Raw genomic sequence first — 16,648 nt, 5'->3', positions numbered from 1 at the left:
AAACCCACTGTTCAAAACCCAGAGGTGCACCGTTCCGAGAGTCTCAGGGAGTGTCAAAGATGGCTTTAATATACCCGTTAAATGATGGAATGCGTTAGAGAGAGCCTCAAAAACCGAACAAGAGCCTCTCAAATTTGACTACTTGGATTCTTGCAGCTTCTGGATAAAGAAGATTCTAGGTTTCCTTCCTTGCTACCTAAAGACAATGCCAAGAGTGATCCAGAGGTGCAGCTGGTGGATCCAGAAACTCTTGCATATCCCTACAGGAGATCCTTGGACAAAGGTCGCAGGTGCAGGGTCTATAACCGTATACGTAGGCAATGTCAGAAAGAGAGTAAGTCACACAAGCTGTGGCTAAACTGAATTATGCAGAACAAACAAAATCCTATCCTTTCCTGATGTTACCAACACAAAACAATGGAAATGACAGGAACCATAGAGTATCAAGACAGAGTTTATCAACGTGGATATTATGATTTCATAGTGGTACACCAGCCTGCTACTTTTGAGGAGAGAGACAAGGGCCAGGCTTCCTTGATCCAGATTATAGAAGTGCAGCTATGTGACCATAGTGAATAAATAATATATGACTTACATAGTTTGTCTTCTTCTTGTTATTTGCAAAAAGTCATATTTGTTTGCTTTGGTTCACATTATACTGGTAAGAATTTTGGGCCATATGTACGAACACATTTTCCCATAGACACAGATTGGGCAAAACTGCTTGCTACATCTGGCCCTTTGTTCCTCTTTCTATCCTTCTCGTCCCCCATTCTCAGTTTCTCTTATTGATGCAAATAGTAATGACTGTATTAAGCAGCATTATACTGTTTATTTTCTCTTGTTAAGCTGCTCAATAAAACTTATTTAAACCAAAACAGCTCAAAAGTCAAAGTACAGACTTATAACAAACCACTGGTATATAACATGAATGTCTGCAGTGCACATGAGATACTACACCTCTTATACCAATAATGAAACAATTACACTTTGGGGATTTGCTTAAACGTTTGCCATTCTTGACCAATCTACATAAAAATTGGCAAATTAAGAGATGTGTGACCATGTACTTACATAATTCACTGAAAAGCTTCAATTTGATAGGACAGAGTTATGATCTAAAACCTAAATACACTTACATTTGCCAGTTATATTTAGTTTGCTTGACTATAATTCTGTCGAATGTGTTGCTCATGTGCTGACACTTGGCATCACAGGTGACATATACAATGATATCACTGGTGACTTTACAAATGTCCTACTCAACGACTTACTGTTGGCTGCAATTTCATGGACAACCAGCAGATATAAGGACAGACAGCAGCTGTATACTAAACAATGCAATTCAACACAGAGAGTTAACAAATGCTCTGACAGATTTCATAAAGATGAAAAGCTGCAGCTCTACTAGCAGCCAGAAAATGTAAGCATAGATATTGAAGTAGACAAAAAATACTTCTGTCATAATAACAACCAACAGATATGTTTACCAAGACCATCACACACATAACATGGGATTCTCAGAGGCCCAGTATGTGATGTAATCTTCTCCTGGAAGTGTGGTTACAAGCTTCAAAACAGCCGCCATCATATTTACATGTACTGTCATCACATCTTCCAGAATTAATTAGGCCATGCCATTTATCTAGTAATCATGCCTGCAGTAAAAGCTGGGAATAATTGCAAGCCTAAAACCCATTCACATTTCCCAAATGACCCCCTAAGGCAGGGTTCTGCAAAGTCAGTCCTGGAGAGCCACGTCCATGCCAGGTTTTTAGCATATCCACATTTAGAAAAAAGGTGTTTCTGAAACCTAAATTTTTCTAAATGTGGATATGCTAAACATCTGGCATGGACCCAGCTCTCCAGGACCGACTTTGCAGAACCCTGCCCTAAGGCACAAAGAAGAAACATGATATTTACAACACTCCAGTGCAGCCAGCATACACTGAATAATCCATTTTATTATAAGCAAATGTGAACATTCTTTGTCAAGTGATCATATCTCAAGAAAGAGGTGAGCCAAAAGAGGGACAACATCGTATTTGTCAATGATCTTGCAAATCAGCCACCTATTCTTCCCCTGCATATAAGTTGTCATGTTTTTCTCTTGTAAGGTGCAGTGTATCTGATGTCTAACATCATGGTTGAGGTGCACAGACAGAACACTTGTCAAAGCATGAAGCTTGCATTCCTATAAAAAGACAGGATCTCCTTCCCAGGGATAGTAATGCCTGGGGTGGTTCTGCCAGTGACTAATACCAGGTGCATATGATCTCACTATGAATGGTACTACCAGAAAATTAGGAGTCACTGAAACCTGTAAAATAAAATTGATGACAACTCACCAGCTTCCCTGCGATCATACATCCTTCTCGTGCTTGCTTCTTGCACACTCCGACTGGCAGCAGATGGTTTCACTGCAGTGAAGGGGCTGATGCACTCATTTTCAGAGAAGCCACTCACGACCTTCTGCAGCCTACTGATGGCAGAATATGAGGGCTCAGCTGAAATAAAAGATGGAAAGTGGTCAGGGAACACACATGCTACCAATGGTGGCCCTTCAGTACACATATGATTGTATGACTTTATAATGCATGCATTTACCACACAACGCAAATGCCTTTACTACGCATGCCTTTACTGCATAAGGTAGGTAGGTAGGTATAGTTAACGTAAGTTTAACATATACACACACACACATATATATATATATATATATATATTTGCAAAATGGTGTTATTTTGCACTCAATACAGTTCCAAAAAGTGTAAGGGGTGGTAACAGGGAAAAACGATTAAGGAGATTAGAATCATTGCACATCCTCATACTCAACACCAAGACACCAATGGGGTTAAATATAGAGGAGAATATGTTTGTTCATCTATAGGCACTAAATACAGTCATAAGGAAGACTGTCTCATTAATCCATTCTGAGATTAAGACCATGTGGACACCTTGTGATGATATGATGTATGGCGGTTGCCATGAGGTGGCCCTTATGTTAGATAGATTTTTAGTGACGCATATAATTGGGTTTATTTTGTTTATGGTGGTACATCTCACAGAAGTGTATGGGACTAACAACAACAATTGGTTCTGTGCACAACATATTCCTACAGTGTTGTAGAGCAGGTGCATGCATGGTACAGGGAGTGGTGGTCACTTGTAGAGCAGGATTTGATGAAACTGCTGTACACATATTGTGTTGATTCGCTCACTGGGGATTTATAGGTTAAGTAGCCATGCTCTTAAGTAGAAGATCCTTGTATAATCATGTAAGAATTTTGAATTATATTTTTGAATGAGGAAGCATGTTGCCAATGCTGGTGCTTATTTTATGATCAACAGTATGTTTATGCATAAAAACTATGGGGCTGAAATCAAGACACACTGCCTGTCTAAATTAATTATAAGTTTAGAGGTAGTTGTTTAATGCAATATTTACATGTTATGTTGGCTTGCACTCTGGTGTAAGCGGGACAGAGTTATTAATATTGAATGAGTTCCACACTTTTTTGAGTCTTTTCACTGTTTTTACTAATGGATGCACATGTTAATTTTCAAGACACATCATGATGTAAATAGAGTCCGCAAAATGGTGATGGTTGGTTGTGAGAAAGGCTGCGTCCACTGCCAAAAAGCATAAACTTTTCTTGTAAGGGGTCAGGCACTGACAATATAATTGCCCACGCAAGGTGAGTCCGGGGTGTGTTGGTGCCCGTTTGCTGAGGGTGGAGATGGGCGGCTGAAAGAATAAATAAATAAATATATCGCCACTAGGTAGTTTTAGTTAGGACCCAGTTTCTATAGAAAACACTGTTTTTTTACGTTCTTATATCTTTGGTGCCAGTTGATGAATCTTCATGAAATTGTCCCAAAAAATGTGCAGCGTGTGTCAGCTGCTGCCTGGAAAGTTTCAGGGTGATCCATCAAGTGGGGGCAGAGAAAAAGGGGGTATCTTAAAATATTTTTTCCCCCATGTTAATTCCCTTAGGGTTTTTGAACAGGACTACAGGCCAAACAGCTGGACGTAATTAAACCAAATTTGGCAAAAAGGTAGCTCTTGGTCAAGAAAATGCCCTTTTTGTTATTTGGTGTAAATCTGTTTAGCATTTTTTTAAAGATATTAAAGAAAATTCAAATTTGTAAATTTACAAACACAGAGGGTCTGCAAACCCTCCCGATTTCGAGCAGAGATTACACTTCAACAAGGCAGCCATCTTGAAAAAAAGGTAACAAATAAGAAAAGGGGCCAGGGTAGGGACACGCTGACCCCTTAGCTCTGGTGCTGGGGTCCAGGGCATAAAAACATTTTTTTTTTTGTTTTTGTTTTTTACATTTTCACCAAGCATCGTGGCGGATTCAGCCAAAATAAAAAAAAACAAAAAAAAAAAACAAGCACTGGTTAACTTGCATGGTTTAAGGATTTTCGACAGCTCTTCTCTAATCTTTCCCCATAATGAGAAAGGCTGGAAATTTACACCTGACCTACATACTGGGGCTGGAGGAAGCAGTAAGTAATAGTTCCAAGGTTGGAATGCCTTAAGAGTCTGTGCAAACCTACTGACTTGCATGGTTTAAGGATTTGCGACAGCTCTTCTCTAATCTTTCCCCATACTGAGAAAGGCTGGAAATTTACTCCTGACAAGGGCAGAAGTAGAAGTTCTTCCAGGGTTGGAAAAAAAGTGGTTGAAGGGAAAATCAAACCTGTAAACGCTCAAAAGATTTTCGCATGAGCAAATCTAAGCATGCATATTTGCATGAACAAAAATTTCCTAGGAGTATGATTCCCTGGTCTACTTCTGTAAATTCTTGTGAATTCATGAAAGCCACAATTCGGCACTAATGTAAAGACCTATACCATGGGTGCACTTTTGTGACTTTCTTTAATAATTGGGCTCCTAATTAGGTCCGGCATTAACCAAGACCTTTTGTTTTTATTAAAATTCTATTTCTAATGTGGCAATGTGTGCTTTTAGAGAAAAAGCTAAACTTTTTTTTTGCTTTTTGTCAATGTTTGTTACAAAGGTGAGGGTCTGGCAGCTCCCACAACAATAACGTTTTACAAAAGTCATGTCAAAACAAGACATGCATTGTCAAAACCAAAAGACTGACCACCAATGTTCTATTGTTTGGCTTTTCCATTGCTTTTTTATTTTCATATTTCCCATAATCTTATTGAAAATGGTTACACTGATTTTCCATTATGATTTTTTTTGGGAAATACTAGCATGCATCAACACGTTACTGAGTGATGCTTCAAAGAACTGGTACCTAAAATTTCACAGTAATTTAGCAAAACATTTTTCTCCTAGTGGCATTCTTCCTCTGAACATTTTATTTTGAAAGCAAAGAACCAGCAGTTTTGATTACAAGCTTCTGCAACAATTTCATCTCAACAGTGAGCATTCTGGAGATGATATATGTAGCCTCTCATTCTCAAACTTTGAAAACGTGTGTGCACATTTTGTTACTGGAACCACTGTCAGTTGTACAGTCCAAGCTTATCACATTAATTTAATGCGCTCACCATAATAATAAAGGCTTTGCATTAATGAACCATAAATACAAGTTCAAACAGCATAAACATATGGACACAAGTAATACCTCAACTGCAGATTGTTCCTTTCCATGTAAACTGGCTGCAGGGGGTTGGGTCTACTTGTCCCAAGGACAAAATAAACATGAAACTTGTTGCTGTTAACCCTAAACAATATGTCTTGGGCGTTGGGCTACAGGAATTCCACATCCCTGCAGGCCATGGGGCTAACACCCTCCGGCCATGTGCAGCACAGATTTGAGTGGTTATGGGGGGTTGACTGCTCCTCACGGCTAAAGGCCATGTACGGCGGTGGTTGGATTAACATTTAGTAATCAAAATTACTTTATGTTAAAAAAAAACACAGAAGTTTACAGAAAAAAAACAAGGGTTACAGGAACGTTATAGTTAGGAAATAGAACCAGAAAAAAAACATTCAAATTCTATGAGACAAACAAAAGTTACAGGGATAGTTTGGTTCTGAATTTACTTGCAAAAACTGAAGAAACTCAGCAGTTAGAGTTATTTTAAGTAACTATAACTTGCGCCCTAAGGGCACTATAACTCGCGCCCTCGCCATGCACTGCTAATTACCCCAGATTTTACAGCACTCATGAAAACTTAAATAACGTCATTACAAATATAAATAAAACCTTAGCAGTCAAATTACTTAAGAAAAAAACTGTGCATGGCAGGGGCGGAGTTATAGTTACCCTAGGGTGCAAGTTAGTTACTTGAAATAACTAACTACAACTGCTGAATTTCTATGGTCCATGTCCATTTTAATGAACATCAGGGGGCTGAATGCAGGATCTGGTCTAGCATAGTCCGTGGTGGTGGCCCCTCTCCAAGATTGCTATCCCTGTCATCCACTCCTTGTCCTCTATTATCCAAGTAGACACCCCTGTCTCTCATTCAGTCCTGTCTGCCACTTCCCTTCTTGCCTGTCCTGCACTGTTAGAGTGCTGCCCCTACCCAGCTTCTCCCTGCCCTCTGTTACGTGAGTCCATACACCTGCCTCCTCCCTCCTTTTCTGCATGGTCCGATGTGCTGCCACTGCCCTTCAGTTAATTTTAGGTCCCTGCCAGCTCCTCCTGCCCTCCATTGCCTCAGTCCATGCCCCTATCATTGCCTTCTTGCTTAGCTTGTTGCCCTCTTTATGCCTGCCCTCTGATGTTTGTGTGCATGCCCCTGCTGCCTCCCTTTTGCCCAACATGTTCCATGGATTTGCCATTGCCCTCCAGGGTTTAGTCTGAGCTGTTCTGCCCCTCTCTCCTGCCTACCCAGCATGGTGAGATGGCTGCTGCTTGCCCCTGCCTCCTCCACATGGCTTTCTACTGATCGAATGCCATGCCCCTATCAGTTTCCTCCAGTCCATCACGGTCCATTTTGCTGCCATTCCTTTCTGCTCTACATGCTCTGTTGTGCTGCAACTGCTCCTCTTGCCTTCCCTGCGTTATCCTTTGTAAAGCCTGTGTTCCCTTCCTCTGACCTCTCTCACCTGTGTCCCACCCCTACCCCACCCTTCGGCCTTCCATAGTCCGTTGTGCATGCCCCTGCCCCCTCCCTCTTGCCCATCATGGCATTGTGCTGACACAAATCCTCCTGCTTTCCATTCAGTCTTTTATGCTGCCACTGCCCCTCAAATCTGCCATGGGAGGTCATCTTGCTGCCCTAACCCCTTCCCACCTTACCCCCATTGTCTGTGTGTATGCCAATACAGTCTGTCTGCTACCCTCCATAGTGGGTTCTTCTTCCAGTGCCCATCCCGGCTGCCCTGCATGATCAGATTGCTGTCCCTGCCTTGCCCCCTGCCCTTAATTTTCCATGTGCGGGTTCTTATCCCCTCCTTCCTGCCTTTCATGGTCCTCTGGCGTGCTACTGCCCCTGTGCTTCATGGCCCACAGTGCTGCAACTGCCCCTCCTGTCGGTATAGTCAGCTCGCTGCCCTTGCCTCTTTCCCCTCTGCTCTCTGTAGACCATGTGCATAGCCCTGCCCCCTCTCTATTGCTGTGCATAGTCCGTTGTGCTGCACTGCCCTCCTGTTTCCCCTCTGTTGTGTATTGTGCTGCTGCAAACGCTGGGGCGTTCCCTGTAAAGTCAGTTTAGAGCACCTGCACATCTCCCTCCTCCCCTCTATTGTCTGGGTCCATGTCCCTACCCCATTCCTCTTAACCTCCGCGGCCCAATGTACCACACATGGCAACATTTTAAACTTGGTAAGAGGGAGATTTTGAAAAAAAATATTCGGGGGAATTTGTTTTCCCTGTTCACGTTTAGATGTGAGATGCCAAAAATAAAGCCTGTTTGGGCTTCAAAACAGTGGTCGTCTACTGCCTGAATTGGGTCTTTTGGCATGTATGGTTGTGCTGTCACTGCCTCTCCCTTCTGCCCTGAATGGTCTGTTGTATTGCCATGGCTTCTCTCGCCTGTCCTGCATGGTTGGTTTGTTGCCCCTGACCCTCTTTATCCTGCCCTACATGGTCCGTGGTGCGGCCATTGCCCCTCCAGCCTGTCTTGCATGGTCAACTTACTGCCTCTGCCCCCTTCTCCATGTCCTCAATTGTCCGAGTCCATGCCCCTGACCTCTGCCTCCCCAAAAAGCATTTCCCTTAGACATTCTAAATATGTGGAGGTCTTTTTGCATAGAAATGAATGAAGACACATTTTCTGAGTAGCAACAAAGCACTTTTAAAATTATTAGCTTTTTATCCACTTTAACCCCTTGTGTGTCATGGACGTAATGGTTACGTCCATGGCTGCGCCTGTGAGGCGCCATGGACGTAACCATTACGTCCTTTAAACAGCCCTCGGGAGAAGAGCTAGCGCTTCCCCCGTGGGACGCAACCCCACACCAAGGCTGGAATGGGAATTCCTTCCCCTTCCACCTTCCATCCCCCGCCCCTCCCCCATGATGTCAGCGAAGGGAGGAAAGACGCGGTGGAAGCCATTTGCTTCCAGCGCGTCTACGAGGATGGAGTTACATTTTACCTCGGGTGGGGGGTGGGGGGGGGGGAGGATGGGGGGGGGGGGGTGGTTGTTATGCCTGTGAAAGAGCCATTGAGGGAAAGGAAAGGGTTTTCCTTTCCCTCGATGTCTCTTGGAACATTCCTGATGCCCACTAGACACCAGTGAATTAGTGTGTGTGTGTTTATTGAATGGGAGAGCGACCCCTTGGGCAAGGGTCACTCTCCTTTGGGGGGCAATGCTTTTTTGCCATTTCTACCCCCCTTGGGGGCAGACTGGCCTTATTTTTAGGCAGAAAGCCACAAGACACCAGGGATTGTTTTTTGTTGTTTGTTTTTTGTGTTGGGGGGGCGGCCCCTTGGGCAAGGGTCGCCCCAAGGGCCCAAAAGCACTATTGGGCATTGGCCTAGTTTTTGTAGGCCCTTCTGCCCACGGGGGGCAGAAACCATGAAGACACTAGGGATTTTTTTCCTTTTTTTTTGTGTTGGGGGCGCACCCTTGGGCAAGGGTCGCCCCCAAGGGGCAAAATGTACTATGGGGCAGATCGGCCTATTTTTCTTTAGGCCTTTCATGTGTGTGTGCTTTGTGTGGAGAGGTGGCCCCTTGGGCAAGGGTCGCCCCCCCCCCCCAAAGGGGGCAATGTAACTTAGGCCATTTCTGCCCCCTCTTGGGGGCAGATTGGCCTACTTTTTGTAGGCCCTTGAAGACACCAGGGATTTTTTGTTTTGTGTTGGGGGTGCGCCCCCTTAGGCAAGGGTCGTCCCCAAGGGGCAAAAAGCACTACTGGGCAGTTGTGCCCCCATTGGGGGTAGATCAGCCTATTTATTTTTTTGCAGGCCCATCTGCCTCGAAGCAGAGAACACTAGACACAAGGGAACATTTAAAAATGGTTGGTGGCGGTGTGTTTGTCAGCTGGCAAAGTATTTGCATGTATGATAATAACAGTTTATTGCTGGTGAGTCAAGCTTTTTTCAGGCAAGTGAGCGGTATAGTTTTTGAGTTTATAACTCTTAGTGATAAAGCTACACTTTTTTACTTATCTTACACAGTGCTGGTTGTTGGTGGATCATTTGTCCAGTTAATTTTTATATGCAGGATCATGGCTAGCCGTAGGATGACCGCTCAGCAGGTTGTTGGTGTGCTTTTTGAGTCGTCTTCTGACCATGATTATGAAACTGACTCTGCATCTTAGGGCAGAGGAAGAAGTGCAAGATTCTGGAAGTGAATTTTCTGTCAGAGAGGAATCATCTGATGATGAAGCAACTCTCAGTGCTGATGAAGGGCCTGTTTTACAGGAGGACACTGATGTGCCAATGGTGCAGGAGCCAGCGGCTGAAAGGCTTCCCATTGGAAGACCAGACACGTGGGTTGCAGCAAACATGGAGCAGCCACTGTTGCCTACGTTTACTGGTTTCCCAAGGTGTCGAGTTAATACAGAAAACATTTTGCCTGTCAACTTTTTTGAGTTGTGTATGGACAATATATTTTTGGAAGATATTGTTGAGCAGACTAATTTGTATGTAGAGCATTATTTGAGGGTCCTCGCTGCCAGACTTAGGCCACATTCTGGAGCTAGCCGGTGGATTCCCACAAATCTGGAAGAGTTGAAAACGTTCTTGGGTTTAATTTGTTTGATCGGGCCAATAAGGAAGCCATCACTGTCTTCATATTGGTCTACTAGTCCCTTGATGGCAACTGCTATATTTCCTGCCATCATGAGTTGTAACCGGTATGAGCTTCTTCTTCGGATGTTGCATTTTGTAGATAATGCTTTAGCCTTGCCACAAGATCACCCTGATTCTGACTGTCTTTTAAGATTAGACCTGTCCTTGATCATTTGGTAGATTGTTTTTCAGAGATCTATGTTCCAGGCAAAGAAATATCTGTAGATGAGTCTTTGGTCCTGTTCAACGGTCGTTTGGTTTTTAGGCAGTACATTCCTAGCAAGAAGGCACGGTATGGAATTAAGATGTATATGCTGTCTGAAAGTAGTACAGGATATGTTTATAATTTCCGTGTCTACACTGGTAGGGATTCCAATATTGACTCCCCTGGTTGTCCACCATCTTTTGGAGTTAGTGAGAAAATTGTGTGGGAACTTGGTAGACGACTGTTTAACAAAGGTCACCATTTATATATAGATAACTTCTACACTGGAGTTCAGTTGTTCAAGGAGTTGTTCAGAGTGGACACTGTTGCTTGTGGCACAATCCGTTCTAATCGGAAAGGCTATCCAAGAGAGCTGGTCAGTAAAAAAACTTGAGAAGCGACAGTGCAGTGCCTTGCGGAATGATGAGCTGCTAGCTCTGAAATTTGTCGACAGGAGGGATGTGTACATGCTGTGGCAGTTTGGGGTCAGGTTGCCGAAGTGCGCAAACCTGTGTGCATTTTAGACTATAATAAGCACATGGGTGGTGTTGATAGAGTAGATCAGAGGTTGGAACCTTACACTGCTGCTCGTATGTTTTATGTTTGGTATAAGAAATTAGCTGTTCACCTGTTCCACTTGGCAACTTTTAATGCTTTTGTTGTGTTCAATTATAGTTCTCCAGAGTCAAGGATGACATTTGTGAAATTTCAGGAGTCTATCATAGCAAGCCTTGTTGTGCTGAAACAGGCAAGAGTTCCTAGAGAAACAGTGGTGGAGGATGTGGCTAGATTGAAAGATCGTCACTTTGCTGAGCACATTTCTCCCACAACCAAAAAATAAATTCCTGCTAAGAGATGTAGAGTCTGTGCTCGAAGAGGTATCAGGAAGGAGACTAGGATGTACTGCCCTGATTGTTCTTCAAAGACTGGGCTGTGTGTGGGTGGCTGTTTCAGGAGCTACCACACACAGAAGAATTATTGGTTAATTCAGTGAGCGTAAACTGCTGTTTTATATTTTTATATGTTCAGTTTCACAGTTGGCATTACTGTCATGTATTCAGTTAGAGCTTTTGTGTTTGTAGTTTTGTACTTATTTATAATTAGTGGTTTCTTTGTTGTTTAAAAACAAAAAAAGTGATGGCGGTGTGCGTGAGGTGGCGCTTGGCTGCCAGTGTGCGTGGGGTGGCGCTTGGCTGGCGGTGCGAGTGGGGTGGCACTTGGCAGGCGGTGAGAGTGGGGTGGCTCTTGGCTGGTGATGTGCATGGGGTGGCGCTTGGCTGGCGGTGCCAGCCAAACGCCAGTCCACACACTCATCAGCTGGTGTGATTGCTGTATCAGGCATGTGGGCGTATGAAAGTGATGGGCCCTTGAGTGACGCTGTCAGTCGATGCGAGTGTTGTAATGTGCTGGGCCCGTGGCTGGTGGCATGAATGGTCTTGTGCATGTCATGTATGGAAGGTGTGTGAATGGACTGTAAAGCGGTTGGTGCCTTGTCGTGGCTTTACAGCTCACGTGCTGTGAGTCATTGGTTCAGTTTTTGGGCCTTTCAGTTATTAAAAGTGCATTTTATTTTTGTAAAATCTCTTGTTAATAAAATTTGATCCACTGAACCATCACTCACCTTCGTGCCATATCCAACCAGTATGTGTGGTAAAAATGACAAAACCTGCTCTGCTGTAATCAGGCGTCACAGCACACCTGTGACATGCTAGGTGTCTCGGGTGGGACCCCGATGATGAAGCATGCCACCAACTTGGTTGGTGGGTGAGGGGTCTTTTTAACATAACCAAAGTGCGTTTCCTTTTCACAATTAGGAACAACACATAAGTAGGTGGACACATCAAATTTATCTATTGCAAAACTACCTGTGTTTGGAGGGGGGCACCTATGTTTTTGGTCCTGGGTGCAGCCTTCATCTAGGGAAACCTACCAAACCCTGACATGTTATAAAAATAGACACCCCAGGGAGTCCAAGGAGGTGTGGCTTGGCTGGATCCCCCAACACTTTCTTACCCAGACTCTTCTGCAAACCTCAACATTTGCTTAAAAAAGCATGTTTTCCTCCCTTTTCTTTGTAGGATCATCGCTGCAGCACAAATTTCCTACCACCCAGAGTTCCCCCTCAGTCTTCCAAGTAAAATTATACCTCACTTGTGTGGGGTCCCAAAGCAGAGTCAGCCTAAAAGATGTAAAAAATAAAAATATGTGCTTATCAAGTCGCTGTGCTATCCCCTCAATCTCTACAGGTTTTTGGCATTTTTCTGTTGCAGGTACCTGGGCCACCCACACAAGTGATGTATCATTTTTATTGGGAGACTAGGGGGAACAATAGGTGGAAGGAAATTTGTGGCTCCTCTCAGATTCCAGAACTTTCAGTCAGCAAAATGAGAGGAAAAAGTGTTTTTTGGGCCAAATTTTGAGGCTTGCAAAGTATTCTGGCTAACATAACCTGGTCAGAGCCCCACAAGTCACCCCATCTTGAACTCCCCTAGGTGTCTAGTTTTCAAAAATGCACAGGTTTGCTGGGTTTTCCCAGGTGCCGGCTGAGCTAGAGGCCAAAATCCACAGCTAAGCACTTTGTAAAAAACAGCTCTGTTTTCTTTGTGAAAATGTGATGTGTCCACTTTGTGTTTTGGGGCATTTCCTTTAGCGGGCGCTAGGCCTACCCACACAAGTGAGGTACCATTTTTATTGGGAGACTTGGGGGAATGCTGGGTGGAAGGAAATTTGTGGCTCCTCTCGGATTCCAGAACTTTCTGTCACCAAAATGAGAGGAAAAGGTGTTTTTTAGCCACATTTTGAGGTTTGCAAAGGATTCTGGGTAACAGAACCTGGTCAGAGGCCCACAAGTCACCCTATCTTGGATTCCCCTAGGTCTCTAGTTTTAAAGAATGCGCAGGTTTTCTACGTTTCCCCAAGTGGCGGCTGAGCTAGAGGCCAAAATCTACAGCTAGGCACTTTCCAAAAAACTTCAGATTTCAATGTAAAAATGTGATGTGTCTGTTTTGTGTTTCCTGTTGCGGCAGTAGGCCTAACTACGCAAGTGAGGTACCATTTGTATCGGGAGATTTGGGGGAACACAGAATAGCAAAACAAGTGTTATTGTCCCTTGTCTTTCTCTACATTTTTTGCTTCCAAATGTAAGACAGTGTGTAAAAAAGACATCTATTTGGGAAATGCCCTGTAATTCACATCGTAGTATGGGCACCCCGGAATTCAGAGATGTGCAAATAACCACTGTTCCTCAACACCTTATCTTGTGCCCATTTTGGAAATACAAAGGTTTTCTAGATACCTATTTTTCACATTTATATTTCAGCAAATTAATTGCTGTATACCTGGTATAGAATGAAAACCCATTGCAAGGTGCAACTCATTTATTGTTCTCTGGGAACCTAGGGTTCCTGATGAACCTACAAGACCTATATATCCCCGCAACCAGAAGAGTCCAGCAGATGTAACGGTTTATTGCTTTAAAAAATCTGACATCGCAGGAAAAAGTTACAGAGTAAAACGTGGAGAACAATGCCTGTTTTTTCACCTCAATTTCAATATTCTTTTATTTCAGCTGTTATTTTCTGTAGGAAACATTTGTAGGATCTACGCGATCTTGTCTACTTTTCAGAAATGTTTAGCTTTCTGGGACCCAGCATTGGTTTCTCACCCATTTCTGTCACTAACTGGAAGGAGGCTGAAAGCATAAAAAAATTGTAAAAATGGGGTATGTCCCAGTAAAATGTAAAAATTGTGTTGAAAAATGGGATTTTATAATTCAACTCTGCCTGTTCATGAAAGCTGGGAAGATGGTGATTTTACCACCGCAAACCCTGTTTTGATGCCATTTTCAGGGAAAAAAAAACACAAGCCTTCTTCTACAGCCCCTTTACCCAATTAAAAAAAAAAAAAAAAAAAAAGAAACTTTCGCTGTATTTTGGCAAATTTCTTGGTCTCCTTCAGGGCAACCCACAAAGTCTGGGTACCTCTAGAATCCCTAGGGTGATGCAAAATTGGCTTGGGTAGCTTATATGGAGAAAAAGTTATGAGGGCCTAAGTGCAAACTAGCCCAAATAGCCCAAAAAAGGCTTTGCACCTGAGAGGGAAAAGGCCTGGCAGCGAAGGGGTTAATATGGAGGGCGTGGTGTTATGGCCAGAGATGCCGACTTTGCAACACAGGAACGAGATTGGAGTTTCAGCATCGGCTCAATACCCTGTGATTCAGGGTTAATCACTTAATTTCCCCATGACTAAAACGAAAATGAATGTGTCCTTATATATTGCAACTAATACTCATGTAAAGCAGTCCAATACCTTCAGGTCAAGTCTGTGCTATATAAAACAGCAAATAAATGAATCAATAAATAAATATAAAAATAAATACAAAATGAAAATTAAGCGTATTTCACAATTCTGTCATTGGGCTATGCTTGTGCTACATCTGGGTGATATTTGGGCTACATTTTGGCTCTCTTATCTATGGTGGCTGTCTAGGGAGACTTTTTTTGTTATGAAGCTTCCTCATTTACTGCAGTAACTGGCAGAATGCTGCTGGTGTTGAAAATGCATGTTTCAGCCTGCATGTTGGAATGTTTTAATGAAACAGAAGAGTAAAATATTTGAGAACTCATTTAAAATGTGCCTTAATTTTGCTTTATACCGCACTATCCATAACTTCCATGACAAAATGAACCCCCTTGTTTTGTTCCTTTCTAAATTAAATGTTTTTAAGTTTTATCAGTTTGATTCAATCAAGATGGCTTCAGGTGTGCAACACTTTTATTGTAAGTAGGACTGTTACAGCTCTAGTTGTTCTTTAGAACACTCTGGGATGATGCAGTAGAATACAGGAGAATCAACTGAAGGATGCTCTTTATGGAAGTAGATGTTTTACTGAGCTGGTCAGACTTTATTCTCACATGGCTGAGAAAGATTTAGTGAATTTACAGAAAATGAACTAATTTTAGCTTCTGGAGCATCTTTCATAACCTCTATCAGAAAATCATGAGAAAACAGTTTTCTCTCATACATGATTCATGAAACCCCAGCAGAAGGTCTGCAATTTTCACAGAGTAAAACTGCATTAGAACACACCACAATTCCTCCAATTAGTTTTGTACCACCAACAAATGTGTTATATAGTAGCTAAAATGTGTTATTATCCTTTATATGTGCTCCTTTTTGTGACCCTCAAAACCTGCCAATCACTACAATGCATGTCAGAGGGGTTCCTATGGAAACACTGATCTAACTACAAAGTGGCGATGCCCAGTGGGTGTGTGCATGAGGGTCGCAGTGGATCTCTGAGTGGATGTATAATTGTTAGTGGGTCTGTGACTGGGTGCATAAGTGTTGTGACTGAGTCTGTGACTGGGTATCGGAGTGGGTCCGTGACTGGGCATGTGAGTGTCTGTGTGAGACTGTGAGTGATTATGTACATGTCTCAGTAGGTCTGTGAGTGGGTGTGTGACTGAGTGAGTTTGTGAGTGTCTGACTTGGTCTGTGAGTGGGTCTTTGTGTAGCTGTGTCAGTGTCTGTGTGTCTCTGAGTGGGTATGTGTGTGTGAGTGGGTGTGTAGTGTCTGAGTGGGCGCTTGAGGGTCTGAGTGGGTGCATGACGGTCAGAGTGTGTCTGTGACTAGATGAGTGAGTGTCTGAATGGCTGTCACAGTGTGTGTAACAATACGTTTTTATATATATATTTTTTTCTTTTATCATCGGGGTTTGCGACTGTAATGATGTTGCATGGGGAGGGGAGGTGGTTGCTCTGAGCTCCGCAACAGAGTTGTGACTCCATGATTGTTAAAAAATAAGGCACTGGCCTTTTCACCTTTAGAAACTTGTAATTAATCCTTCATCAACCTGTCCATTCCACCTTTGTGGTCAGAGTACATCTACTCTGACCCCTTGTAATAATATTTTACGAGAAATCTATCCTCCAGAACCATTGCGGTCGATACAGTGGCAGCCGTAACTTTCTGAAAAGCTTGTGGGCAGACAATCACAGTGCTCCGTGTGGCTCGCGGATCCGCTGCGCTCCGCGTAGAAGTTGCAATGGATCTGTGTCCCTAGATATACATATTTATTTTCTCAAAAACTACTGAACGAATTTACACCAGAACAAAAAAAGGTCACTTTCTGGACCGGGGTCGACCTTTCTGCCAAATTTGGTATAATTCCATCCAGTAGTTTTGGTGCTATCGCTGTTCAAAATCCCTATGGAAAAATGAATCAGGATAAAGTATTTTGGGACTCCCCTTTTTTATCGGCCCCCACA

At 43.1% G+C, this 16,648-nt stretch overlaps 1 protein-coding gene across 13 annotated transcripts in view; it reads right to left on the bottom strand.

Moving 5' to 3' along the window:
- Positions 1-16,648, bottom strand: part of LOC138261643 (uncharacterized) — a 1,036,964-nt gene that overhangs the window by 228,115 nt on the left and 792,201 nt on the right. For all 13 annotated transcript variants that reach the window (XM_069210793.1, XM_069210797.1, XM_069210802.1 and 10 more), the window contains one exon: positions 2,349-2,507. In XM_069210793.1, coding sequence (XP_069066894.1) covers positions 2,349-2,507 — 159 coding nt within the window. The remainder of the gene's footprint in view (positions 1-2,348; positions 2,508-16,648) is intronic.

The sequence above is a fragment of the Pleurodeles waltl genome, chromosome 10 (genome assembly GCF_031143425.1).
Source record: "Pleurodeles waltl isolate 20211129_DDA chromosome 10, aPleWal1.hap1.20221129, whole genome shotgun sequence".
Lineage (NCBI taxonomy): Eukaryota > Metazoa > Chordata > Amphibia > Caudata > Salamandridae > Pleurodeles > Pleurodeles waltl.
The sequence above is the reverse complement of the archived record's forward strand: the minus strand, read 5'-3'. Positions and strand labels throughout refer to the sequence as shown.